At 39.0% G+C, this 27,968-nt stretch overlaps 1 protein-coding gene across 1 annotated transcript; it reads right to left on the bottom strand.

Annotated features, from left to right (window-relative positions):
- Positions 1-119: 119 nt before the first annotated feature.
- On the bottom strand, positions 120-27,960 carry LATS2 (large tumor suppressor kinase 2). The gene is made up of 7 exons (XM_053456434.1): positions 27,552-27,960; positions 7,593-7,725; positions 5,820-7,345; positions 3,233-3,815; positions 2,260-2,442; positions 1,876-1,982; positions 120-729 (listed from the first exon to the last, which is right to left on the bottom strand). Exons 1-7 carry the CDS (start codon positions 27,906-27,908, stop codon positions 238-240), a joined length of 3,381 nt encoding a protein of 1,126 aa, XP_053312409.1. The 5' UTR covers positions 27,909-27,960; the 3' UTR covers positions 120-237.
- Positions 27,961-27,968: the final 8 nt, after the last annotated feature.

Genomic DNA, 27,968 nt, shown 5'->3' with positions numbered 1-27,968 from the left:
TTCGGCTGCATTAAACAGGAGTAATGGTTTTATTGTGCCACGGCTGTCCGATTACGCAATCTAGCTCCTTCGAAGTATGCACAGCGGATGAGCTTCGTATTCCCAAAAACGGCTTCATACAAGCTGTGGCGATCTGGCATCATAAACTTGTACTGTAACATTTCCTTCACTTAGTGATCCAAGTATGCCCTGGTATGGAAAGATGAATCAAGTATGTTTCGTATTCAAGAAACCGCCTCATACATATACAGGCTGACAGCTTTCTGTTTCACTGGCGGCAGCTTCATCTTCCTCTTGTGCCTCTTCATTCTGAGGCGTTTCTATCTTCGAAGGCTTCGGATAACGGAACGGGTAGCCGTTGTCATCGAAGAACCGCCGAAACGTGAACTCATAGAAGGCATGTTCAGTGTGTTTATTACTAGGGCACATGTTTGGGTCCCATGCCATGGTACTGTCTTCACTGTCGTTGCAAGGGCTCTCCTCCTCCACCGGGTCAAAATTAGAAGTATCGGTTGGGTGTGTAATCTTTGGGACATAAGGTGCCGGCTGACGACGAATATCGGCAGAGAAATCAGCGGAGCTGAAAAAGGGGTGAGCCTTAATTTCGTCAGCTCCATTTCTTCCAAGTCTATTTTCTGCTGAACAACACAATTTAGTGATGAGATCAGCTGCCTCTGGGCTCAATTTGACTTGGGAGGGAATGTAAAGAGTATTTTCCCAGTTTATTACCTGAAGAAGAAAAACAAAACACAGTTCAAAGCCTATTTAACTGAAAACAACCTTCTTCTTAACCCCTTCAGTGCCAGGGGATTTTAGTACCCCAAGCTATTTTGCCATTTTTACCATATGTGGGTTTAATTAAGATTCCCCTTTTCTGTGTTTGATCAAGCCCAAAAATTACATAACCTTTTTTTTTTCAGAACAAAATAGGGCTTTCATTTGTAACCATAGAAACATGCAAACAAATAATAATTGTGAGTGCTAGTATGTAAAAAAAAAACAAAAAAAAAAAACACGCTTTAGGTGCCCCTGTTGAACAATGACCGAATTCACTTTGACAACATCACTTGATTACAGACATACCCATATCAATATTTTTCTATGTTCTGGAGAGCCACATACATCCCTTTCATAGTACCCCATAGGGTCGCATTTTTAATAGTTATGACAATGGTTTTGGGGTAGTGAACAGGGGTTGTGGGTTATACATTTCACACGTAGAGCTAGAGCAATGGGATATAAGGTTTTTAAATTATTGCAATGCGTGTGATCGATCAGTAGGGAGAGCGACCAGATATCCCAGCAGGATCTAGACAGACCCTGCAGAGGATATGCTACCCTTGTCTAACCTTATGGTTGAATTCATCAGTGATGTCTTCCGGAAGGGAATGCCTGATCATATGATCGGGCATTATTTAGGTAATGGCTTACCAGCGCAAGCATCGGTAGCCATTTCAAACGATCGGTCAGCAGGAGGCCAGCAATGCTGGGTTCTGGTGACAGAGAGGAGTCTAGGTTGTCAAATAAGGCTATGCAAGAAAGTCTAGGACATACATGTACGTCCTAAAGGGCTTATAAGCAGAGCTTTTTAGAACATACATGTACATTCTTAAGGGACTGAATGGGGTTAAGCATGCGAGGGCAGGGATTACTCTGGGTAATAAGCTTGCAAATATTTCTATATTTACCTAATTTATCAGTTTATTTTAGTCTGTCAATTCTAGTTTTGTCATATCCATTGGATGTATGGCCTGTAAGATGTGCTGTGTGAATTGTTAGTGCTATATAAATAAAACATAATAAAAAAAATAAAAAAGCTGTCCACCTATTTCATATTTGGGGTGTTTTATGTCCACTGCATTTAGAAACACCTACCTTCAGCTGAGTTTCAGTCGGGTTTGCCGCATGAAATGGAGGCTGCCCAACCAGCATCTCAAAGAGAATAACACCAACACTCCACCAGTCACAGAGCTGAGTGTACCCTGAAGAAAGAAAAACATATTAATGACCTCTCCTTGTTGAGAAAATCTTTATTAGCCCAAGAAAAGACTGAAATTCCATAAGCACCTGGACAGGGAATGACATTAGGTCTTCAGTTCATTGCATCTTACACTTTACTCAGAGAGCTATGAACAAAAAATTTAGTATAAAGGAACAGTCAAAGTGCATTTTGTTCTCTGTATGTTAAAAAAAGAGAACACTAGTTTTCCAAATGCAACAAAGTACCCAGCAGGCTTGCCATACTCAACACATACACACCTTTCCGCAGGAGGACTTCAGGCGCAATATAATTAGGAGTCCCCACCAAGGAATGAGCCAAACACCTCTGGTGCTGTCGTTTGGCCCTGTGTTCCAAAGTCTTCAGTCTGTCTCCGCATCTGCAGTTAGACACATCATCCCAATTTTCACTGGGCTCCATGCTGTCTTGTCGGATGTGGTTCCCTAAACAGACGGTCATCAAAAAAGACAGAAAAAGTCAAGAACCCAGTCGCTGGCAACTAATTCATTTTCTCTGCAAAAAAAATAGTTGAAGTGTTTAAAATTTAAAGACTGCTCAGGGGCACCATTTGGTCTATTGGACCCCCTTAGAGGATGTTGGGGGAAGAAGATAGAAAAATATATTTCCTACAAATCTTCTTGTGAACACTTCCCTAATTGAATAGACTACAGTTGCGCTAAACCTTGACCTCCCTCATGGAGGCAGTACTGTGTGACAAACATTACATGCACACTGTGCTACATTTAAGAAAGAGAACCATGGAATTCACTGTTGTCCAAAAAGATCATTATAGATTAATTTACAAAATCCTATTTGGTTTACAGGAGAGAGAAATGGAATCCAAATCCTTGTTCCAGAAAACGCAGGAGGCTGTAGTTTCCAAAAGCTCTGAAGTCACACTTAAGTATTTAGATTAATTCAGCTGTTGGCACCAATACGCAAACACTTGTAATTGTGGACGCTCTCATGAGAATTCCCAACACGGCCAACATCAACTGAGTGGCAACACAATATATGTTGGCCTCTCGTTGAACTGAGTTCTGATACACTGATTCTCATGACATGAAAAGACAAATATAAAAATACAAGACAAAGACAAATATTTCGTTGTTTATCCATTTGCAGGCAGAATGGGCTATTTTCACTACAATTAGACCATCTGCAGATTGCAGTTATGAGTCTGCTTAATCTTTTAAACACAATTTAACTAAATAACAGCCTTCACAAGCTTACCTTTCTGGTAATACTTGGAGTTGTGTGTCCATCTAAATCCGGTACAAAGGCCAAAATCTGTTAGTTTGATATGGCCATCCAGATCTATAAGAATGTTGTCAGGCTTGATGTCCCTGTGAATGAATCCCATCTTGTGGACACTTTCAATGGCAAGGGTCAATTCGGCAATATAGAACATGGCCAGGTGCTCTGGAAACACCTGCAACCGTATGAGGAGGCTCATCATGTCCCCACCTGGGATGTAATCCATTACAAAGTACAAGTTGTCTTTGTCCTGAAATGAATAATACAGCTTCACCACCCACTCGTTGTCGGCCTCGGCCAGTATGTCCCTTTCTGCTTTGACGTGGGCCACTTGATTTCGGTTCAGCACGTCCTTCTTCCTTAAGGTTTTCATCGCATACAAGGCCTTTGTGTCCAGTTTGCTTGCCAGACACACTTCACCAAAAGCACCTATTCCTAAAGTCTTGATCTTCGCAAACATTGACTTGTCCATTTTGGCCCGTTTGAGACGATTATAGTTGGACTCTTTTGTATAAAGAATTTTCCGCATTTGTTCCCGGACAGCTTCACAGAGGCCAGCCTATAAAAATACACATTTAATAAATAAAAACACTTGTATAAAATCACTAGTATAAATTTTATTTTCATATCCACTTACTACCATCAAGCTGAGGAGTCCTAACCTAATCCTGACCCCTTTGACAAAGGCTAGCAAAAAAAAGAACACAATGAGGAATGAATCACCATCATTACATGAGTAAATAATGCCTTTTTAAAAAAAGAATGCTAACAATGTTCTAGTTTTCCCCCCAAGTGAGCATAGTGGAAATGTACAGGGCCAGGGAGATTTCTTGGTACTTGGTTAACTTGGTAGAATGGTTCTGGAGGGAGTTTTTTTCTTTTCTCTCAGAACAATACATGTAGATCCTTGGGTTTCTCTTTTGTGTAGTCTGGTACAAAGCCATCTAAAATCAAATAATGTTTAAAATGGCAGCTGCATTGCCAAACGGTAACCCAATTCTCAGCGGTGTTACCGCCTTATCATGCAGAAGTGAAGGCTTCCATAAAGGGTGCCTCCTAGGGCGTCCCCGCGGAAAACGATGGCATATGAAAGTAGTCTGCAAGTTGCTTTATATCATTCATTCAGCATTACAAAAAAATCTCCTCCGTGGTCCAGCGATTCTTAATTTGAAGCAACAAATAAGTGTCAGAAGTGCTCTCCGGCGGCAATGAGGAGTATTTCCCTGCATGCACATGGGGGCAGGAAATTAAATTCATTTTCCCGAAAACAAATGGCCCATTTGCACAAGTCACACCATTATATGCAAGAAACATGCTTTTTACGTATACCACGGGAGCCTTGGGGTTCATTTCCTGTTTCTGAAGATTATTCCTCCTCATTATTATGTTAAATTTGTTTGCTACTATATTTAATGTGTTTGTCAAATTCTTTGCCAGGTGACTTTGAGAATAGGATGAGGGGAAAGGAAGAGAACTTCGGGAAATATGCGTTTTCTTGCCAGAGATTGCAGCTTCCATAAAGTAAAATAATGACCTTTTGTAAATCAAATATCTCAAAAATTCCAATTCCATTTTGCCAAAAAAAAAAAAAAAAAACCTCAAGTTATAGGTAGTTTTTAAAATTAATTTGGTTATACTAGAAGCTGTGAAGGAGACAGATATACTTTAAAGGAAGTGTGTGTGTGTGTGTGTGTGTGTAAATGATGGAACAAGAAAGCTCTTGGCATTCTATTCTTTGGTTAACCATGCTAAATGATTCGGTTAAATGCTTCATGCGACTCATTCTGTAAGATACTGTATCGAGCATCTTGTGGTTTACATGTCATATCCACAAACAGAACTGACAGAGACAGTATGGGTAGACCCTCACATTCTGAATAGTTTATTCCTTCCCTGCAGCTGTCTTCTCTATGGTCATAATTAGACAAACTACAAATAACTGGTGCCACAAATTGCACCCAAATATAGCAAATTTATAATTTCTTGCAGCCCTTTTTCTGATCTACTTGAGACCAGACAAAAATGTTATGCATCCGACAGCATTAAAGCACCTAATTACAGGGCTCCTTTTCACCAAGTTCTGGACTACATGTAAAAGATATTTCTTTACACTTAATAGGGTCCAGTTGCAGTACCGTGGCACCAATGGAAACAACATAGGGGACAGTCCGTTTCTATCTGAAACATGTTGTTTTATATGTAATTAGCTGTTCTGGTGAACCCTGTTGCTGTAATTTAGCAGTTAACCCCTACGTGTGCTTCTTCCTCCAAGATGGAGTTCTTGCTATAGCTGGTAGGCAGATCTAACACCACAGGTATATGACAGGTATTCTGCCAGGAATTAGATGAACCCACATTCAACTCTTTATAATGATGGAAATACAGAAACACAGGAGAGGATCCTGCTCCAGAACTATTAAATCAATTTGCAAAAGCACATACGGTAGATATGAAATAACACTGATATTTTTAAGGCCATTGTTTACATTTCGAATACAGATACAAACCCATGCAAGCAATACAGCAAACTACAGCCCATGAATAAGAAAAAGTTGACTATTACCTCAGCCATTTCTTGTTCCAACTGGAGCCTCCGGTTTACTTTCTGCTGGTATGTCTTCAGGACGTTTTCTACGTGCTGCTCCATGTAGAACTTAAAAGCAAAGGGGGAGTAGGTCTTAATTCTGGACTCCCTCTTTTCCTCATCTTTGCTATTCTTGCGCACTGGCACCGGCGAAGTTTGAATCTGCTTTTTATCTTTCCCAGACTTAACAGCTTTGGGGTTCTTGCTCACTTTTTCATGTTTAGCCTCTCCATTTGCATCCTCCCCTTGAGCACAAGCCACATTGTCAGCAAGACGAAGACTCTGGTCCACTCCCTTACACAAAGAGTTCAATTCAACTTGTTCTGAATTGTTCTGCAGCAATAGGTGCTTTGGATACGGGGGTGGAGGGTATCTCAGATCCTGGTTTCCATAATCCACACCAATCCCGTAGGAACTGGGACCACCAACTGATAAAGCGTGCGGCTCCAGCATCTCCAAACTTTCCGCCACCTGCGCTTGAGCAGCTAACCAGGCTGGGTGAGAAGGACCTACTGCCGTTTGGGGTTCAGGCCTCATAACTCTCATACTCTTTACTGGCTGAAGTATGTGGGCTGATGTAACTGCGGTGATGGTATTCGGTGCTCCCACGGAAGCGTCTGGTTTATTAGGGGCAGACTGCCGCATCTGCACCTGCTTTTGCTGCTGATGGTTATTAAATGAGTTTGTACGGCTTGGCGCTTGGGAGTCTGGTCTGAACGGTACATGCTGCCGGACTGAAGAGTCCATTCCCGGACCTTGAAGGGAATCACGTCGTGACTGTGAATTCTGCCACTGACACACGCTGCTAATATCATACAAATCCATATTCAAACTGTTTCTTGATGGAGTCATCAGGTTTGGTGGAGTGTCAGGAAAATCGCTGGTAAATGGGGGCCCCCTGGACATAACATGCATCTGATGAGAGGATGGACTTGGTTGCTTGTGGTGGGAGTGAGGCATGTATAGTCCTGCAGATGGCTGCTGATATGCATGGCTTGGGCTGCCCTGGGGCATCTGCCCTTTACTTGGTATATTTACATAGCCTCCATCCTGCTGTATCTTGTTTTGAAATGAAGGGGTTCTTTGTATACCATAGCCCATGGGGTCTCCTTGCACCATGATATTCTGTCGTCCATAATGCGGGCTATTTGAAGAGTGGGCAGCCTGCATGCCAAGGCCTGTACTGTTGTGATTTCCAATAGCATAATTGATGGTAGCAGGCTCCATATTTGTAGTATACACCTTCTGCTGGTGGTTTCCAGGTGTATTGTGCCCACTTCCAGGGGAAGGCCTCTGTGCTGGGCCATTCACTGCCGCAGGTTGGGGAGCAGAAAGCAAGTAGTCCATGTATGGACGAGGAACATCACCGAGTGCATTGGCAGCTTCCACTGGAAAACCAGGCCCCTCATAGTTCGAACTGTTAACTGCGTGGTATGGTGGGTACGTCTCACTTGAACTTTCAAAGCTTGATCGGTGGGGCACATTATTTGGAGCTGGGCCCTTCCCTTGTTAAGAAACAAATATTGTATATATTGTAAAAAAAAACCAAGATATTCTATGACACAAAATCTTTATTCTTAAATGCATAAAAATGAATTGCCAGATTTGGGGATTTATTGTAACTCACTGCACAAACGCTGGACTGAGTACAATAAAAGGATTAATTCTAAACTATACACAGAGGCTCAGTAAAGATAAAGCTTATATCAAAAGCACTCAAATGAAAAAACCTCTCCCATGTTGTATGGTTACCTGGTGAGGTCTGCTTTATCACACGAACGATCTGCTCATTCCTTGGGTCCAGATATCCCATTTTACTAATATACTCCAGGGCAGCTTCGATGCTCCTGCTCCCAGTCTGCTTTAGAGCACGAACTGCCATTTCCTATTAACACAAGAACGACAAATACACCTGCGTAAATATAATGTAACGCAAAGTAACAGTAAAAGGACCACTATGAAATGCAGTTGTATACGCATACTTTAAGGCCCAGGTCACAACCACCGCACACACCTGTGAAGATGACATTAAAAGCAGGACTTTCCAGGGTCCATTCAAGATGAGAGTTGGAGGTCTTAACATCTACAATTTAGAATGTTCACTCACTTATGGCAAATGCTACAAATGCACAGGTGATTTTATGGTCCCAGAGGAGCAAATAAGATGTCAGAATGTTCTCTGGAATCAGCAAATCACAAATCTCCAGAACAATCTAAAATCACTATTGTAGGACAGAGCAGACATTAACAAGCTTTCTGGTTATGACAAAAAAATCCCCAAAAACAGAAAACTACAAATGAATCATAAGCACATAATCATCGCTTTAAGACGAGAATTACGATTATTTACAGTACAAGTAAGTAGGGACGCACTCAATAATACTGTATAAAATGAATGACCTACTAAGAAAAATACAATTCACAACTGATGGGGTATAACAGTTTATGCTGAGAAGCTAACAAAAAAAGTAAAAAAAAAGCTCAATAGGATGAATTCTTAAAAAAAATTATATTGCAGACAGGTCTTATAAATGAGCTGACCTTAAGATTTTTCAAATATGAAAATATGAACACAATAGTTGAGTAGTAGTAATCATAATGAGGGTAGTGTTGATGAGAGAAAAAATATGATTAAGAAACAAAAAAACTAGATTAAGAACATGTGGGGCAGACACATTAAGAAGCAGTCATGCATGTGGAACGCACTCCTTGAAGGCCATCATTCCTCCCATTTTTGGCATTCTCTTGCGAAAATGTAAGCATTTCATACCTGCTTATTAAGCACACATTTCCAAGAATGTCTAGAAGAAAAAAATGTAAAAAAAAAACTATGCTTGATTCCTTTACTACTTTTTTTGCTATGCGGTTCTCATGAAATATCATAAAAATGCTTCGCCTATTAACGCATGAAAATATTCAAAGTTCGTTGTTCTGATGAAGCCTGTGAAATGCTTATAAAAGTTTAATAATAATAAAAAAAAAGGCGCAGGGAAAACAGCAGAAGCTCTCAGTTAAGGAAGTAGAATTTTCCTTTTTGGGAGGGTATGCAATATAACGAGGGTGCTTATGTCTCATTTGGACCAACCTGAATAAGTGAGCCTTCATTTTAACCCTTTCTATAAGGCCGAACAACACGTTACGTTTTTTATTCTGGCCACTCACAATCTGTTACAAAGGTTAATGTATCATAGTCATACAGAGTATTATAGTTTAGGTAAACGCATCTCCCGGCACCTACTTAATGCACTGGGTTGGCGAATGCTGCGGACGGGGGTCTGTTCAGACGCAAGCGCAAAAAGCGCTCCAATTGATTTCAGTGTGTGCGCTTTCCTGCCACTGACAAGCTACTTCAAGAATCGCCGTACAAACAGATTACTTTAATATGCAATCTTTTTTAGAGGGGATGTCAGCGACAGTAAACTGCCCCTTTAAGTTAACGCAATGTCTCTCCTAATGCATGCATAGGACCATCAAAACAAAAGGGCCAGGAGACATACAAATAGTTAATGTGACTCTACCTGAAAATATATTATGCAAAAACTAGAATGAAAACAAAAAATGTGAACATTATACGAGTAATAAAAAAGTAGGAATTAAATTAAAAACCTTGATATTGCTTCATAGACATTTCGATATTGGTGTTCAATCTAAAATCTTATTACGATGGAAAGAAACAAACAATGACATCCTTAACACAAGGCAGTGATGGTGCATGCAGTCAAATTTAGGTTTTATACAATAGCCAAATAGCTTCCATTGATGTTAGATCTTTTGCAACAATCTAGAGCCACAAAGAGATATACATAAATTATTCTATAAGTTATAACCTGTAGAAAGGTTTGGGGTCACTTAGCTGTTTTCATGGAAAACAGGAACATTTCTAGTTGTAACATAATTGTTACCAGCTACAATAGTCATTTATAGCATTAACAACGTCTGTGCTAGGATTACAGACGAACAGAGGATGGCATTAGGAAATGAAATTTCAGTGGAGGAGTTGAAAACAGCTCTTTTTTCTTGCGCACCGTCATCTGCCCCAGGAGGAGATGGACTTCCTTTTGGGGTTTATCGGGAATACGCCGATGCTCTCCTACCTATGCTATCTTCTGTTCTCTCTGAAAGCCTGAAAAGAAAACAACTTCCAAGCTCTATGCTTGAGGCAATAATTATTCTTATTCTTAAAAAGGATAAAAACCCAGTTAAAGTGGAATCATACCGGCCTATATCTTTGCTTAATGCAGATGTGAAAATTTTGGCCAAAGTGCTTGCCAACAGATTGGCAAACTGTGTTGCAGACCTGATTGGAGAAGATCAGTCAGGTTTTGTACCAGGAAGACTCTTACACTCTAATCTCGAAAGAGTTTTTGCCAATCTTCAGTTGGGGAGGGACTCTTCCCATTCCATCCTGTCCTTGGACGCTATGAAGGCGTTTGACAGGGTGGAATGGGGATTTTTGTGGCACACATTAGAAACTTTTGGTTTTGGGGAGGACTTTTTGAGGTGGATTAAACTTATTTATAGCTCTCCAGTAGCAAAGATTAATTTAAATGGCTCTCTCTCAGAGGCTTTTTTGTTAAGCCGAGGTACTCGGCAGGGCTGCCCACTTTCGCCCCTCTTATTTATACTATATATTGAACCATTAGCTCTGAGTATTCGGAGCAATCAGAAAATAAGAGGATTTGGGCTTAAAGGTAATGAAGACAAAGTTTTACTTTATGCAGATGATTTATTATTATTTTTAGAAGACACTGAAAAAATGCTCCCAATAGTGATAAATACGGTACAGAATTTTGGTAGATTCTCAGGTCTTAAAATCAATTGGGATAAATCGATACTCTTGCCCCTGAATTCAGCAAAAATTCCTAAGGCTGAGGGTGTTAGGATTTTGAGACAAGGAGACCCTATGGACTACTTAGGGATTAAAATCTCGAGTAAAATCAATCTGTTTATGAAGCAGAATCTTATTCCCTTAGCCATTAAGATTAAAAAAAAAGTAGCGATCTGGACTAAACTTCCACTCTCACTAGCAGATAGGGTGGGTCTTGTTAAAATGATTGTTCTCCCTCAGGTGCTGTTCGCTCTCTCTGCCTCACCAGTATGGATTCCAGATAAATGGTTTAGAGGCTTAGAAGCCTCATTGAGTAAACTCTTGTGGGGCAGAGGTAGAGTTCGTATGAAATATACTAAGTTTACTGCACCTGAAGGGGAGGGTGGTTGGGCATTGCCTCATTTTAAATTTTATTTTTTGGCTTCAAAAGCTCAGAATTTGAGAGCTAATCGACCTGGACCTCTAATACAATTTCTCTTAAATCTTACTGGGATCCCTAACCCTGCCGAAATGATGGAGACAGATTTACAGCTGGAAGGGGATTTGGAAAATACACTTTCGGTGAAACTATACAGAAAAATATGGGATGAAATTAAACATATCTGTAAAATTGAGGGAAGTTTACCCTATACACGAATATGGCACAATGTAAAATTTCAGGAATTTCACAAAGGATTAGGAAGTGATTTTTGGAAAAAAAAAGGGATTTGTTTTGCTAAACAGTTGTTTGTTATGGGACAGATTAAGGACTTTAACCTTCTTGAATCTGAATTCGAATTAGATAATAGACATAAATTTTGGTATAATCAACTAATACATGCACATAATTCCACGAAAAATAAGAAGATTTTCGATGTTAGGACACACGATTTGTTTGAATTTTTGCAAAAAAATGCTAAAAGGAAAAAGACACTTAGTTTTATTTATAAAATTTTGATTAGAGAAATGGAAACAGAGTTCCGTGGCAATATCAAGAGGAAATGGGAAGAGGAGATTGGTACTATTGATGAGGCCTCTTGGAATCGTATATTAAAAAACACAGGGTGTTGCACTACAAATAAACAATATCAATTTACACAACTTAAAATTATTTATCGGTTATATTACTCCCCATTTCAGCTATGGAAAATTAACTGTAAAGAAAACGCAGACTGTCCTAGATGTGGCTACCTCGATGCGGGCTTACTCCATCTTTGGTGGGAATGTCCTAGGATAAAAAAATTTTGGGAAGATGTATTTACTCTTGTCAAAACAAAATTTAGATGTAACGGTATAATGGACCCAAAGGTCGTGATCTTAGGAGATGTGGAACAGTTTGGTAGATTTAATAAAATTTTTAGAAAGATTTTTTTCTTGGGGAGACTATTGATCCTTAGGTACTGGTTTAATAAAAAAGCCCCTTGTCTTGCTCAGTGGCTAAATTTGATAGAACGAATTATAAAATACGAACATTATAGAAGTTTGGAGTCGAAAAAGAAAAAGAAAGAGTTCTACCTCACTTGGAGTTTTTGGTAAAATTAAATATAATTATTTTTTTTTTTTTTTTTTTTTTTTTTTTTTCCCCAGACCTTGCCTTGAGGGGGTGGGTGGGGGGTGGGGTTTTTTTTTTTTTGTAATTTTGTAATTTGTATAATAATATTTATGGTGGATATATTGCTATTGCATAAAAAAAAAGGGAAAGGGAAAAGAAAAGAAGGAAAAAAAAAAAAAAAAAAGGATATAAATCACAAGATATGCGGCGTTCAGACGAACATGGAGTCGTTTGACATTTCAGCGCTGAAAGCCGAGCTTCTGTGATGGCTGGAAAAATTGTGACTTGCAATACTAAGTTGTTCCCTTACCCCAAAAAGTTTCTGATTGTTTGCAGGAAGAAAAAATGTCTTGGTTTCTTAATAATAATTATAATAATAATAATAATAATAATAAAAAAAAAAAAAAAAAAAAAAAATGGCCACTTCTCTTTAGTCCTTGGATTACTTTTATTGAAGGAGGATAACAGCTGACAGGCAAACATGAACATGTCAGCCTCCAGTTAGGTGGAAGGTAAGGATTACATAAATTGGATTCCGTGATTGGACTCCTTGCAAATAATACAGATAGGAGTGATTTCGAATTTATGGACCTACAGCTTAAATGTTGGGATTGAGGCTCGCTACTTTATATTATGAGCCACCAGGCGACCCTTTTGATTTCTGAGTGGATAGTCTGACATTTAGCTCAGTCCATTCCCTGGCAGTGGCCAACTTTCCCTTGCAACTTGCAGCTAGCCAAAACCATCAGCAGCAAATGATGTGTAACAACTAGATGTTGGAACCAAGCTGACATTTTACTGATAAAAAACAATTCTATTGTGACAATAGCATGGCAAAGATTTTAAAATAAAAGCAGTGTCATACTATGGCCTAGGTTCAGGGTGGCAGCAGTGCCCTATTGGGTAATCAAGCTGGAGGTTCCATAGCACGTCCCTAAGGGGACTTTATGTCATATCTCAGTGCTCAAAAGGATAGAGGTGAGGACGGGGCAACTAGTTGTGCTTCCATGTTTTAGGCGAAGGGCAACATCTGAAAAACTCCTAGTAACACTAGGGTATAGTTGCATTGCAATAAAATGCATTGAGTATTATAACAGATACCATTATGTCATTCCAGATATTTGGCTGGGGGTCATTAAATCCTTAAGGCCACGAGCCCACTTATCCATAACATCCAATGGACTGAATCCAGGCATAAACATATTTTATTTAATGCAGTAAATCTTCTGCATACAGTTTGGTTGCTAATGAGATCATAATATTAGAAAGTCTGCATAGGTGTTAACACATTTTTACATGTTCATAAAATCATGGAACAGATTGAGACAAGTCAAAGGAAATCTGAACAATGTCTATATTCTGTTTGTTTATTTTTGGTTTTGGTTTTCAATGAGTCTTAGTCAAAGCATGTAAACGATCACACACATTATGCAAAACTATGCAAAATATTATACCAAACAAGAGGAAGAAAATGCAGGTAGTTTCACAGATGTAGGCTTCAATAACATCTTCTGATTTGCATATGTCTGTTGTTTAGAAAGTGTGAAGCGAAACGGAATACAGTTCAAGAACTATACCCGGTGTTCACAGAAAAGCTCATTCATTGGATTTGTGAGGTTGGACTGGGGTCCAGATAAAGTTTCCAATAAAATATTGATTTGAACTTAGATATAATGAAATGTGAAGCATACTATTGAAAAAATAAGTTGTACTCGGTAAATCTAAACACTAGTCACATGCTAAGCCTGCTGGAAATGGTTGTGTATGTAACATTAACTGCACCATCCTAATTCTCTATGCAGTCATCTCAACACCTACATTAATTATTGTGGATCTTCAAATGTGTACATTTTCAAAACATTTTCTAAAGCATTGCTTTTTTCCTCAAACTTCCAGTTCTGTTGAAGTAACCAAATACTGTATTACAAGTTAGAAGTCTTACTTATCTTTAAACATACCCATGAGTTTTCCACTTTGAGTTTACCTTTGAGTTTTTGGATCCATGGATCCATGACCTAGAAAGCCAAAACATTTTTCTTCGCTTGTCATTGTTGTCAGATAACTGTATATTATTATTAAGATAATAAAAATAGAACAATCTGAAAAAAAAAAAAAAAAAAAAAAAAAAAAAAAAAACAACGTCTGTGCTATTTCCGACTCATTTTGCGTTGCTTTAATGAACATTAGCTTTTCTTTGAAAAACAAGGACAATTCTAAGTGACCCCAAATTTTTACATTAAATATATATATATATTTTTTTTTTTATATATTTTTTTTTCTATTTAGCTTCGAAGCTGAAACAATAAAACACACAATGAATTATTCTAAAGGTCCACACTGCCTGGGGAAAATGTGAGAAACTATGAAAAGTTCCTTTTCTATTAAAATAAAATACCGGGCAGCTGCCTGCTGGCATTTCTTTTTGTGTAAATGATCCCACTTGTGAACACGTTCGGCAATAAAGACAGACGCATCAGCTGTGCAACTGGCACCGCATCCCGAGAAATGGGCTAATGTACTAACGTCAGGAATAGCACAGTGCTTATCATAGAACCACAAGCTAAAGACGAGTGGCCACTGTCTCAAACTAGAGGTCAGAAGCAATGTAAGGAAGTTTTATTTTACCAACAACGTGGCAGATAAACGTAACAGCCTCCAAGCAGAAGCGGTAGAGGCCGATACAGTAAGAGAAATTATGGAATTGCATGGGACAGGCATAAAGCGATCCTGAATCTAATTCAAGACCAAGGACCGATTAAAGTCCGAGTCTCAACACCAGGGAAAAAAAGTGCGGACTAGATCAGCCGTATAATATATATATATATATATATATATATATATATATATATATATATATATATATATATATAGCAAACCCAGACAGTTAGCATCGTGTGTGTAAAAATACCACCCTGTTATGCCTGGCATCCCTTTTCTAGAGACAGGATTAACAATTTCAGGCAGGTTTCTTTCACAGCTATGCGAAGTATGCGTCGAAGCAGCAATTTTTCCAACTAATTCTGCAAAAGCACCGGCTCTAAAAATAATGTGTCTGCGAGAAGAGCAAGGGATTCCCAAGACTGACATTCAGACTGGCTGGGTTACTTATCAAACAGAGCTCCAGAACTTAAGGAACGTGCCAAGAGATCAGACGGGGCAAAATATGCCTGCGCTCCGTAGTTCTTATTGTTTATTATCTAAAACAATCTTTTCACTGCCCGGTAACAGTCAAGCAGTTTCAGCCTGTATTAGTTTTCTAAGATGCAAAAACCTTTTTTATTGAACTAACGGTATTTTGTAATGACATTGCCTTTATCTAGTCAATGCTTGAAATGCATTTCAATTCTATTGTATTATAGTCTTGTAATGCCCCTTGAATATATGTATTGTAAGAAGCACTGCGTAAATTGTTGGCGCTCTATAAATAAAAGGTGATAATAAAAAATATGTACTTTTAATGTCAAATTTGCAATGAAATCCACAGGCTCAAAGTCTTTCAATAAATGAACACGAGGGGCCTGGTTTAACAAAGTGTAATAATTAAAATAAAGCCTGATAAATAATATCTTTAATCGGCCAATTTAGATGCCTTGGCCTTCTTTGCCTACAGTCACGTGGAGCCGCTGATAGGCTGAAAACTTCATTGCCATGTCATTGCACACGGCTTATTAGAAGTGCGATCAAGCTGCACATCTTGACTCTATAGCAACTGTATCTGCATTTTATTATTATTTTTAAATACCCAAGACACATCATGTATACCAATTTAAACCAATGTCCAGTGCTACTTTTTACTTTATTTTTTTAAACCACTATAGTACCGAAAACAGAGTTTAGTTATATACCAGGTCAAATTTCAAAATAATTCACCTTAATCCACCTTAAACCTAGTACCCTGCGCTATACAAGGAGTCTTGACTTAGAATGGATATCACCAGACTAAAACGTGAAGACATAACTACAATCTGAATTCCAGCTGTAAAAACACAGTCAGAAATTCCAGTCAGTCAAACCACTAATTCACAGACCTTCACTTTTAATAACAAGAATTAGTGTATCAAATGACAAAAAAAAGAAAACCAGCCTAAAAACAAATAGACCACCTTCTTCATTCACATTTTACTTTTCTTTCCGCTACTTTCTACTGTACTCACAAGCAGAGACGTCTCCTTTTAAACAGCTGCAAACTTTTACATGCCGTTTCCTTAATGATCCAACAATGGAATCAAATAAGCATCTGCAAACCATTCATACACCTATACATCCGCTTCAGATGCCACGGCCATTTTGCAGGAACTCCAATAATTTTAATACAGACACTGTTTAGTTGTAAGAGGTAGAACTTTTTTGAGAATGTTTGCCCCTTCATCCAGTAGAGCATTTGTGAGGTCAGGCACTGATGTTGGAAGAGAAGGCCCGGCTCGCAATCTCCATTCAAGTTTATCTCAAAGGTGTTTGATGGGGTTGAGGTCGGGGCTCTATTGCGGCCGGTCAACTTCTTCCACACCAAACTCACCAACCATGTCTTTATGGACCTTGCGATATGGACCCGGGGAACAGCCATGCTGGAACAGGAAAGGGTATTCCCCAAACTGTCCAAAATGTTTTGGTATGCTGAAGGGGACATGGAATATGATGTCATAAAAGTTCTTGTTGGTGTGATGGTCAGGTGTCCCAATAATTTTATCCATATATTGTGCATGTGTTTGGCTGCTGCTACTCTCAATAATTTCAGGGGGAGCTCAACTCCCTTTGACTAAAACGGGAGTGCAACTGAGCATATGCAACAAGCATACTGAAGTATGCTCCCCAATCTCAGTAGAAAGAGCTAAAGGAGGAGTTAAAAGAGAAACGTTTTATTCACTAACTCTGATAACTAAAGAATGCCTGTACCCATCTGTATGCAGTAAAATAAATTGATGTCAATGCAAAATGGGCTAATATATACATGTATTAACATGAACCTCTCTATCGCCTGAATGTGAACTAAGAAGCGTATTTTCTTTTGCCATTTTTTCTAAATAGCATCTCCTGCGTAGGTTAAGAGGGCATAAAAATAACACACTGGTTAGTAAAAAGTGCTGTAATGTTGAGAGTGCAAGGAAAAACGGGAAAAAAAATAGAAGAGAAAGCATTTCAGGGTCACGAAAGATACACACAGAACCACAGATGAAAAATGACTGAAATTCTTCATGCATAGCTGACCAAAGGAAAATTCTGCAAGGAGAACAAACAATCCTTAGATCCTTAAATAGCAGCTGCAATGCAGTAAACACAGGGCATATCTCAGTAAGATGGCAGCATAAGCCTTTGTGGCCTAAGGGAAAATGAAGAACAGTAGACAATGAACATGATAGCATCAGCAGAGAACACAAACATGAATTTCGTTCCTTACAGTAGTTTATTTTAATTAATGATTTGGATCATTGTTTTGTTGTAGTATCCAATCTCTTCTCAGTTCAGTCTCTTTACCAACTGGGGACTAACTTCCAGGAGTTGTTGATACATAGTAGAATCCATTCATCCCTCTACCCACAAAACATTCCCTGTGCCAATGGCTGCCACACAACACCTAAGCATTAGAGATCCAGTCCTTCTTTATCGCTGGCAACGTGTTCTCTTTCTTCAAACATTTCTACAATTTTTCTCCAAAGCGCACTTGGTTCTGGTTTTCCAAGTGTTGTGCTGCATACTAAAGAAGTTAGTAAGGTTCACATTGGTACAGTTAAGGTTGGTGGAATCAGAGGTAAGGTTTCCTTCCTTCGACTCTTCCAGGTAGATTGTGTTTTGCAAACACAGTTGACGAGTATACCCGTGTCAGCTAAACTCCAGTGTAGGGGCCCATAGTTGTTGAGTATAAGCACAACATCCTGAGAGGTTTCAGGAGTTAGAGGATTTATTAATTAAACTCTGAAATCATCAACACCTGAGTTAGATTAAGGCCTAATAAATCAACACTAGTGGGTACATCATATTAACCACCAGAAATCATACAGGCATCCCAGGTAGGATAGATATTAAAAGGTGGTTTGTGTTTGACTAGGGAGATGAGACTTGTACAGTGTACGTCGGAGGTCTCACAAGAACTAGGGGGTCCTTAGTTCCTGTACTTCGGAGTGGCTGGTAGAATTATCCAAGATGGAAGGGAGTTTGGTGGTGCACAGCGAGTTCTTACAAAGTACATGTACTAAAAACACTGCATACACACCGTAAAATGCTGCAATCACGAGGTGTTTACCTAAGGTGGAAAAAACTTAATCAGAATAAAAGATTGTGTTTGCTTTTATTGTGTCTTACGTGAAGTTATAAACATCTGTGAGGCACTGATGTGAATGGGATTGCAACATTTTATGGGCTATGAACTAAACTGTTAAATGCACAAGAAAAGAACTTGATAGATACATTCTTTACTGTTGACTGTGTTTTGGAGCTTGTCACTTAACTGCCCGGTAGTCACCTCCATGGAGAATCGCACGCAGTGTATAACTGATTCCGACAACAAATGCACAATAAAACAAGCAGTGGAACGTCTACCTAACGATACAGCTGACTGCTGTAGTAGTGTTTTTTTTTTCTCTCATTTCATTTTTTGGTTTACACTTAAAAAAGCTATCAGCAGTTCCAAATTATTAAATCACCGATTACAGAAAGAAAAGTTGAAAGTATGCACTTAAAGTGTCTTTTGTCCATTATTGCATTTTCAATGTTCCGCATTTCTAGAAGACATTTTAGGTGTCTCCAGTTTGCAGCAGCCACCGGGCAGCCTCTTTGTCTTGTTCCATTCCACCTACCTATATTTACTATATATTTACCAAGAAAACACAAAAAACTAGACAACTCCTACCCGTCCTGGAGATCTGAAACGTAACCAGCAAGAGCTGTTATTATCACAAGGCAGAAACGTGTGAGCACGCACAGTTTTCCTCATAAATTTCATAAAAGTATGTAGCAACGTCTTGCTTTTATGTTTGGTTTCAAGGACATTCCACACACCTCTGAAAGTTGAACAGGAAGCATGTATGTATACTTCTTGCACGTACTCAGTGGTACTCCCATTTAACTCAAAAGCAGCTCAGCTCCCACTGGTGTCAAACGGTAGTCAATTGGATTTATGCTGGTAAAACATCAGTGTCTGGCTAACAAACATGGAATTGGATGCTGCTAATCCACTGGTTTCAATGGGATCTCACCCCACATTCACTTCGATGGGACTGGTACTGCTTTAAATAACCCAACACCCTGTCTTACAGTCAATACTTTAATATAATAATACTCCTTCTCCATACAATGCTTTCTAAACACAACGTCAATGTTAGAAGGTAAACGTACCCCGATACTATTTCCGAAAGAGCAGGAAACTAATACGACACAACAGGCCTTCCTTTTCCGTCTAATAATGGGTTTTTCTGTTCCATTACTTGTGTATACCGAAAAATGCATTTAGAAAATCTATATCAGAGGCATGATCAGAAGTGATTATTTTAGGTGCCATGGAAGGGCCTTATCCACACAGCCCTATGTAAAGAGGTCACAGCCCGTGGTCGTTGGCAATGTCGAGGTAGCAAGTAACACAAACTGTCTGATGAATACAGTAAGAATTTAAAATATAGCAAGACCAGAAACTGACAAAGGTTTGAGTCTTTATATCTCAAAAAAACAGCAGATTAGAAGGACCAAATTTGAAGCTTTTAATTTTATAAAATTCTGCTAATGGGTGAATGCTCGTGTTATCTTGATGTCTTATAGAAAAGTTCCTATGATATATCTAAAAGCGCATATTCTTTTCCCACTGCAGACCTTAGAAGTTCTCCTGCTTCTTCACTTGGCAAGACCACCGCTGCTTTGACCTCTTCATGGATACCGTTTGTGTCCATACAGAGGGTCATATAAGTCTCTCCTCTCTTTATTATCACCAGCAGTCTCACAGCAATAAAAAACGTAGCAGTGATGTCACCTGGGGGAAGAAAAAGAAGAACTCTGCAGGAGGGGAATGGTACTTCTTTCACTGTGCTAGATCTTGAAGGAAAGGTGCGTGTTATCTTTTATATTTAATTATTGTTAATGATAGTATTACCATTCCTACATCATAGTGACATGCAGCACAATGTTGCCTCTGGCAATACTGGGCTTAAAGTACTGTACATGCTTTCCTGTACAGTGTATCCAGCTTCTTTTCCCTATTAAGTTTTTTGTGTATAAAGTGCATGTATGGGGGCAAATGGGGGCAACCTACCCATATAACAACAACATGATAAACTCATAGGGGGTCGGTATAAACACTATCGATATATGTACCTGATGATATATAGGTCTGGATTGAATTATTTCCATGGTAAAATATGATAGAATGAGTAATTCTAACCAAAGGAACTGCTTCTGTACAGCAGCAGATTAAAGGAGACCTGTCTGAAACATATACGCGATCCCTTTACAAAAAACGATTATCAGAATTGAGAATAATGAGAAAATAAAAAAGGTACACGGCGTATAATAAAGAAAAACAACTGCTACAGATAATACATCTGCGCCCCTCTCTAGCACTGGGTCAGTGAAGCTCTACAGATTGTTTCCCGTAGGCATAGCCAGAATTAGGAATGGATTAGATTATAGGTTTTAATTATGTTTACAAAGGGAAAACGTTTCCTTTAGCATGCTTTGTTTGGTGTAACCAATTCAAAGTTAAGGAAGAGACAACACCCCCTTTGAAAAAAGCCTGGAATGCTAGTAATTAGCCTGACACATTTCCTCCGGCAGTCACACAGCCCTTGAAAAGCTGGAAGGGAATGCAATTTGCCCCCTAGTCAGGACCACACTGCATGGCCTGTCCCAGGACCCCCACCACTGGAATGATTAAGATGTTTTAATCCTTTTTACCGTTACATCTGGGAATAAGATGACACCGTGGTCCTAACGGCATGTATTAAACAAGAAAATATGCTATGTAAAACAATGCTATTTCACCCAAAATGTTCAATACCCGCAGGACGGTTTAGGTGTTTCATGAAATTCCAGCTCATTCAGGGCTTTAAAAAAAATGTGTTTAAAACTCCACTCAGGTTATCAAGAAACCATCATATAATCTTTTTTTGTATTTTTGAATATGAAAGTACTTAAATACACGTCCTTTTGAATATGAAAGTACTTAAATACACGTCCTTTAGCTGTGAACACATAAAACCTTTAGGAGAAGCTGCAGCCCAACACCCTGTCAGTTTTTTATTGTGTTCTTTTTCAATCACATAGGTTCTTCCATGGAAACCCATGAGATTGCTTTCTGCACATAAGGGCTCTCACGGACTAGACCCCCTGGAACTCTTGGGCAAGTCGGCTCTGATGTTAGCTGGTGGGGAGGTCTGTTTGGCCACATGTCTCTCCATGAAGTCAAAAAAAGTTGAGGGGATGGGGTTTCGATAGGCTCTCTGGCCCCTGAACGGATGAAGTTAGTTCCTTATATAGCAATCTCCAAATTTCTACATATATTTTTGCAGCCCTCGTTTTTTGTACTCATATCCAAGTCTCCCTTGCCTTTTATATTTTGAACTAAGATTTTTCATCTAACAAACATGCAAATATTCACTGTTTACCCTAAACGCAGACAGGGATCGAACGTAATTCAGACCCAAAACGGTTAAATCAAACTTGGGGTTTCTATTAAGAGAAAAGAAAAAAATAAATAAAAAAGCACAGAGGAACTGGCCCACCCTTGTACTATTGTGCGCAAGCTTCCTGTGACACTGCAGGCATTTCAAAAATTTTGGTCATAAGCACTTTTTAGACTTGCTCCTAACACAAGGGAGACACGCTCTTTAATCAATGGCAAAAACCACATGATTTCTGTAAAATCCAATTCCAGGGCTGCAGTGAGGTTAGAAACCACAAGAAAGGTCAACGAGATTAGTTTGTCAAATATTTTATAAGAAAAATGGATATTGCCACATAAGCCCCACATAAGAGTCTTCAAAGTTGATACCTTTTTTTTTAAATATAGGAAAAGATGTAAAGTTACATCAGCTTTTGGGACCTCAGAGGTTGAGAAGAAGTTTCCACCCAGAGAAGTGACCTCTGAGGGCCAGGATGTTTACGAAACCTTACAACTTAAAGATGATGCAATAAAACTCTGACCAACAATTTTATGGGGAGAAAAGTACCTAAAAGACTAAGAAATAAACCAGAAGAAAACATTTCTTTCCAAAAGGGGGGAGAAAGAGAACATACAAAATTAGGTCAGCGGGAGGTTACTAAACGTGTTAATTTGGGGACTGAGGTAACATGACGTACATGTGAACTCACACCTACGCAACATTAACCCATGTTCTACTGAACATGAAACACCATCATGCCATAGATGCTCCTAAAGGTAAAAGCATTAGCGTGGATGTGAAGCCATGTGCAGCCCACCAGATGCTGCAACTAACTGAGTAGTGCTTCTATATGGACTTTCTAAGCTAAATGTTAAAGTTCAACACTACTATAAGTTGGTATAATTAAATGTCAGTTTAATGAGTTCCCCAAACCTGGAAACTCGCTGGGTTTGACCCCAAGTCTCCAGTGAAGCCCTGCTTAAGTAAGTTAGTTTCTTCTTTCTCCTGGCCACATTTGTACACTCCCTGCCTACTTCTCTTCTGCAAGGTCGGAGCTTGCCCTCCAAAATGTATAGGTGGGAGATCTCCTCGCTGATATACCTATGGATTATACAGGGCTAGCTGGAGAAGCTCTCTGGGGTTTGTCCTTCAAAATAAACAGTGATATCAGGGACCGTAAATGTTCAACTACAGTGTTTTCTAGCAAGAAAAAAAAAAAATAAAGACTTAAGACTTGCCACTTTTAACTACTGCTGATTGTACAAGCCACAAAGGGTTACAGCGGGGAAACATGTGCCTTCCTAGAAAATTCTTACCATGCCTGCCGATACCTGCCGTGCTATGGCCAGACTATGCTGCTTATTTCAGGTCTTTTTTCCAGTTGTGGGGTATAAACACACGTTCTATTCTTTCCAAAGCTTGCAGGAATTTGCAGAAATATTTGTACTTGCTTACTCTTCTCAATTTTTTTTTTTTAGAACTGAAACATAACACATACTGTAACAAGATAAACATTAGGTGTGCATGATTAACTAAAATAAATAAAACAATAATATAAAACACGGGTAGGCAACAAGCAGCTCCCATGATGACCTTCAAAGCCACTGACCAGGTATCATGGGATTTGTAGTCCCACAATACCTGGGGGGCGAAAAGTTTGAGACCCCAAGCCAAACAACATTGGTCTAGACTAAATAGGACACCATACCAAATGAAGAGGGTTAGCATCAATGTACATTATATGCAATCTCAAGCAGACAAATACAGTCTACTGCCCCAAAACAGTCCCACAAATGATAAACATTATTGAGTAATTTAATATGCATTCTTTACCTGCACAAAAACAACAGCCCCTTTCCTGCTGAGGATGCACTGCTCTTTTTATACTACTTCGGCAAAACTATAAAGCTACTCATAGATGCCTCATTTAAGGCAAATGGTGCATCTGATAACATGATATTGTGGTTAAAATAGAAACAAAAAAATATATGCAATTTACGTGGCTGAACGTATATTTAGGTTGTACACAGAGCTCATGTACTGTATGTGACAGCACACACCACAGACCAAGGACATATAACAAGAGGTTCAATTCTGTAATTGTGATAAAAAATAAGAAGTATAGCTAAAAATTAAACATGTCCACAAGAATGGCACCCTTTCTGTACTCTGGAGCGCCTGCTTTTGGAAGACTACAATACTCTCTGCCCTCATCAATTTTTTTTTTATATTAAAAAATTAAAGCTATTAAAAAAAAACAATTTTTGTGTTTTTCATTTAATTCATTCTTTTACAATGGGTAAATAGAACTGATCGCTGCATGTTTGAAGAAATTCAGCTGAACGTTGCCACTTTAACATATTTTACAATACACAATGGTTCCTATTTAGCAAGCTGCCATATCAGCTGCCTACACCATGGACCCAATCACTGCCATTAAGGCATCTTTCTTCCCCAGACGGAGCCTCTGTATTTACGAGTAAACACAACAACTGATTGGCAAACAAAAAGCACAAGCTGCAGCTAGTATTATTAAAATCATTTCATTCTAAAAGCTGTGTTGACAACAGTTTCACAAAAAAAAGTGAACTTTGCACTAATTTTGGGATTTGAATAATATTCCAAGCGATGCCAGCAGTTACAACTCAAACCACCCAAACCTGTTTTCCTTTAGAATCCTGAACTGACCTCAAGCACTTATACTACCCGTCATTGCATAAAAACATGCTATGAATATAATCCATTGTTTGCAGTCCTTATTGACCAGAAAGACAAAAGATCTCAAAGCTCTCATTGAGTTAGATTGCATCCACACCATTTATGTTGTTGGACGACTGCAGCGTTAGCTACATTCGTGTTTCTTGGGCAATAGAAACCATATTATGCAAGCCTTGTATCGGGAAGATAATTCAGAACAGGACGAGCCAAGTAAAATTTAAACAGAAACTATACCTTAAAAAAAACAGGAGGTACCGAATGCAGCAGAAACTAAACTTGAGTATCAATGGTGACTAAGAGTGTGTGGCCTTTGTTGAATGTCACATCGGCTAGATTTCAAGATTAATTGGAGGTGCGTGTAACAGCAAATATCAAAAAAACTAAAAATATATAATTGTGGTTAAAAAAAGCCCTACTTATCCCGCAAAATATATCATTTGTGCGGGTACACTAATTGACAAAAAGGGAATGAACGGTTGAAGGCATACATGGCAAAAACACGAACATTGTTCTGGTACTGTAGTGTAAAATAGCACATTAAACTGATTAAATATACAGGAAAGGGGTTAAATATACCTCCCTCTTGTACTTCTTTCAATCTCTTTACGTATTAAGTTTCCTATAGCCTATATCCTATGGAGTACAATGCGCTCAAATCCATTTACCATGAAACTAAGCTAAAATTATTTTTGGGGCTTCCAGCCATGTGATGAAATGTAACTCATCATAGAAACATCAAAGGATTGCGGAATGCGATCAATAAAAATAAAGATAAGCTAACTTTTAAATTCCGAGACCAAACCGCGATGCACATGATGGGATATAACTGGTGCAGATACGGTTTATCAAGAAAACATCCCATGCGTTTTGCAGCCAAACATCCACTCAGGAATGCACTGGGGATTATCAACGGGAGAAGACCGTATCTTTCAAAGGGAATTTGGACAACTTCAAGGCGCCACAATATCTGTTTATAAGCCGTGTTCCTGGTAATTCCTTCACCCCACCTCCTATTACTGAGACGTAGAACCTAGAGCTCGGAAATTATTCCTGAATTACTTTCTCCATGAGACACGTCCAGGCCTGAAGAGCATTACGGGACGTGAAGCTCAACAACTTGCGGAGGTTCTGCCGGATGAAGTTCACCGTACACATTTTATTTAACGGATGATGCTGATGCTTTGCATTTGAAACACTAAATCTGTATTCAATATTACATTTTACTGTCATTTTATTTAACTTTTTGCTGAAATAGAAACAGCTCAGCACAAGTTTAATGCGTATTTCCATCACATAGTTTTACGAGCAGACTAGGTGGACCCAACGGTTCTTATCTGCTATCAAATTCTGTGTTTCTATAAATGCATAATGACCTTTTTTCCCCCCTATAGTTTATCCCTAGAGGAAACAAAACAAGCAAAATATGCAGAAAACCAGACAGACAATCTATTTAAAAAATATTTGCCTAAAACTGCGTACAGAAAAAGCACTGAATGACTTTAATTAAGGGAATTTTATTTCTGGTCTTTCTTCAACTATAAGTTACATTTACAATTGGCAAACTAAATGTCCCCCGTCACGTGTAATGTATCGTAGCAGGGGTCGCAGTGGGAAACACATCTTCTGCGGCTCAGAAAACGTTTAGTAGGTACAGAAACGTAGCTCGCAATTATCATACAATTTACGAACCATCTATACAATATAACAATCACTAAGCATAATTAAAGTGCAGCAATTCATGATCGCACCGTATACATTTTATAACAAGGTTCCTTTAATGATTATAACACATATCGTACTTTAAAAAAAAAAAAAAAAAAATCATACTTCATTTCATCGCCATAAGATGTTGCTCCATAGTGTTCCATATGCCATCTTATTGTGAAATATTCTTGGCATGGGCAACGCTGAGGGGGGCATTCATGATAAATACTTCAAATACTTGCTACAATTCGAACAAGACACACAAGGGAGCCATATCGTACTGAGCGTTTGAACAGAACTTCAGTTCGCAGACAAGTGTACAGAACGGTCATTCCCCTGCTTTGTTAGAGGACGGTAGAATCACGGGACAAACTCACAGTAGAGGTTTTTATACTGAGAAAACAGGCCGGTGGTTGAAATTAAAAGGACTAAGCAACACGGAACCAATATCATAGACAATAGTAGCGATACAGATAAGACAGTACATCTAGCCTTCTGTTTAAAGGTGCTTTCTGTCTACCTTTGGGGTCCTCGGTGCTTATCGACTAAATGGTGAGTTGCAGGTAAACCTTTCTACTTACTGCAATAACCAGGCATTAGAAAGGGCTTCATTTTAGTGAGTTTCGTCTGTTAGATGGATTGAGTTGGACCCAAGCACGGGGGATGTGCTGAAATTCTTCAACTACAACTGGCTGTTTAATAAACTCCATTATTTCATTGTATAAGTGCCCTTAGAAGTTTATATGCAAGCATGACAAACCTGGCAGAAAAAAATATTTATGAACTCATAGGTGTTTTAGTCATTGTGGGGTTTGCTTAACAACGGAGGGACTTGAACTATGCATTCTCTGCAAGAAGGACTAAGTCGGTCCTGGTTAATGTATAGCCAAATGTGTTGGCTCTTCTTAACACAACATGAAGTTGGCTACTTACCTGCAAACTTGTGCTTTAGTGAATAAACTCCTCAAAAGTGGCCATTATAAAAGAAACTTCATATTTTTCACCTATCTATCCTTTTCATCAACCATGAAATCACGTGACCTTGCCTTTTCCCACTGTAATGATTTTCATATATTCCACAACGAATATCACATTCATATTTTTAGTACAGGTCATATGTGGAAACATCTAATAATGTGAGGCACGTCATATGAAAAATAATCAGTTTTTGCACACACTATATTTAAAAAAAATACCTACTCTGTTCAGGGTCAAGTATACCGAGGCTGTTTATTCTTGGCCTTTTGGCACATTAAGTATTAAAGCACAAACGGATTACACTTTTAACACCTACCAATACAACGTTCTACTACACTCAACGTTTAGACAGGAAAGTAAATTCAACCCACCTGACCACATCCCACATTGACCAGTTCTTGCAGCATCTGCCGGTTTACCTCGACAGTGGCCGGGCTTCCGGATTCATTGGCGAAAGGCAGAAGCGAGTATCTGATCTCTCGCAAAGCCTTCTGGTAGGGTCCAAACTTTGCCGGCTGCCGGAGCTGCTGCTGCTGCTGCGGTTGTTGCCTTGCTGTATCTTTGCTGTGCAGAACTTTGGGGTCCAGAAGGATTTCATTGGAAGGTCCAACTGGTACCCCTTGAGTTGGAGTTGGCTTGGAGGGCTGCTTTAAGCCCTCTCGGATTTCCTGAAGTCTCTGTCTGCTGTTTCCAGAGTACGTTGTTGCAGGGAAAGTCTTTGGCCTCATCGTGGACACCGTTTACTCCTACATACAAATGTACTACTCTGCTATGGCCAACACCTGAAC

The sequence above is a fragment of the Spea bombifrons genome, chromosome 2 (assembly GCF_027358695.1).
Source record: "Spea bombifrons isolate aSpeBom1 chromosome 2, aSpeBom1.2.pri, whole genome shotgun sequence".
NCBI classification, from domain to species: Eukaryota; Metazoa; Chordata; class Amphibia; order Anura; family Pelobatidae; genus Spea; species Spea bombifrons.
This window is presented reverse-complemented; position numbering and strand designations above follow the sequence as displayed.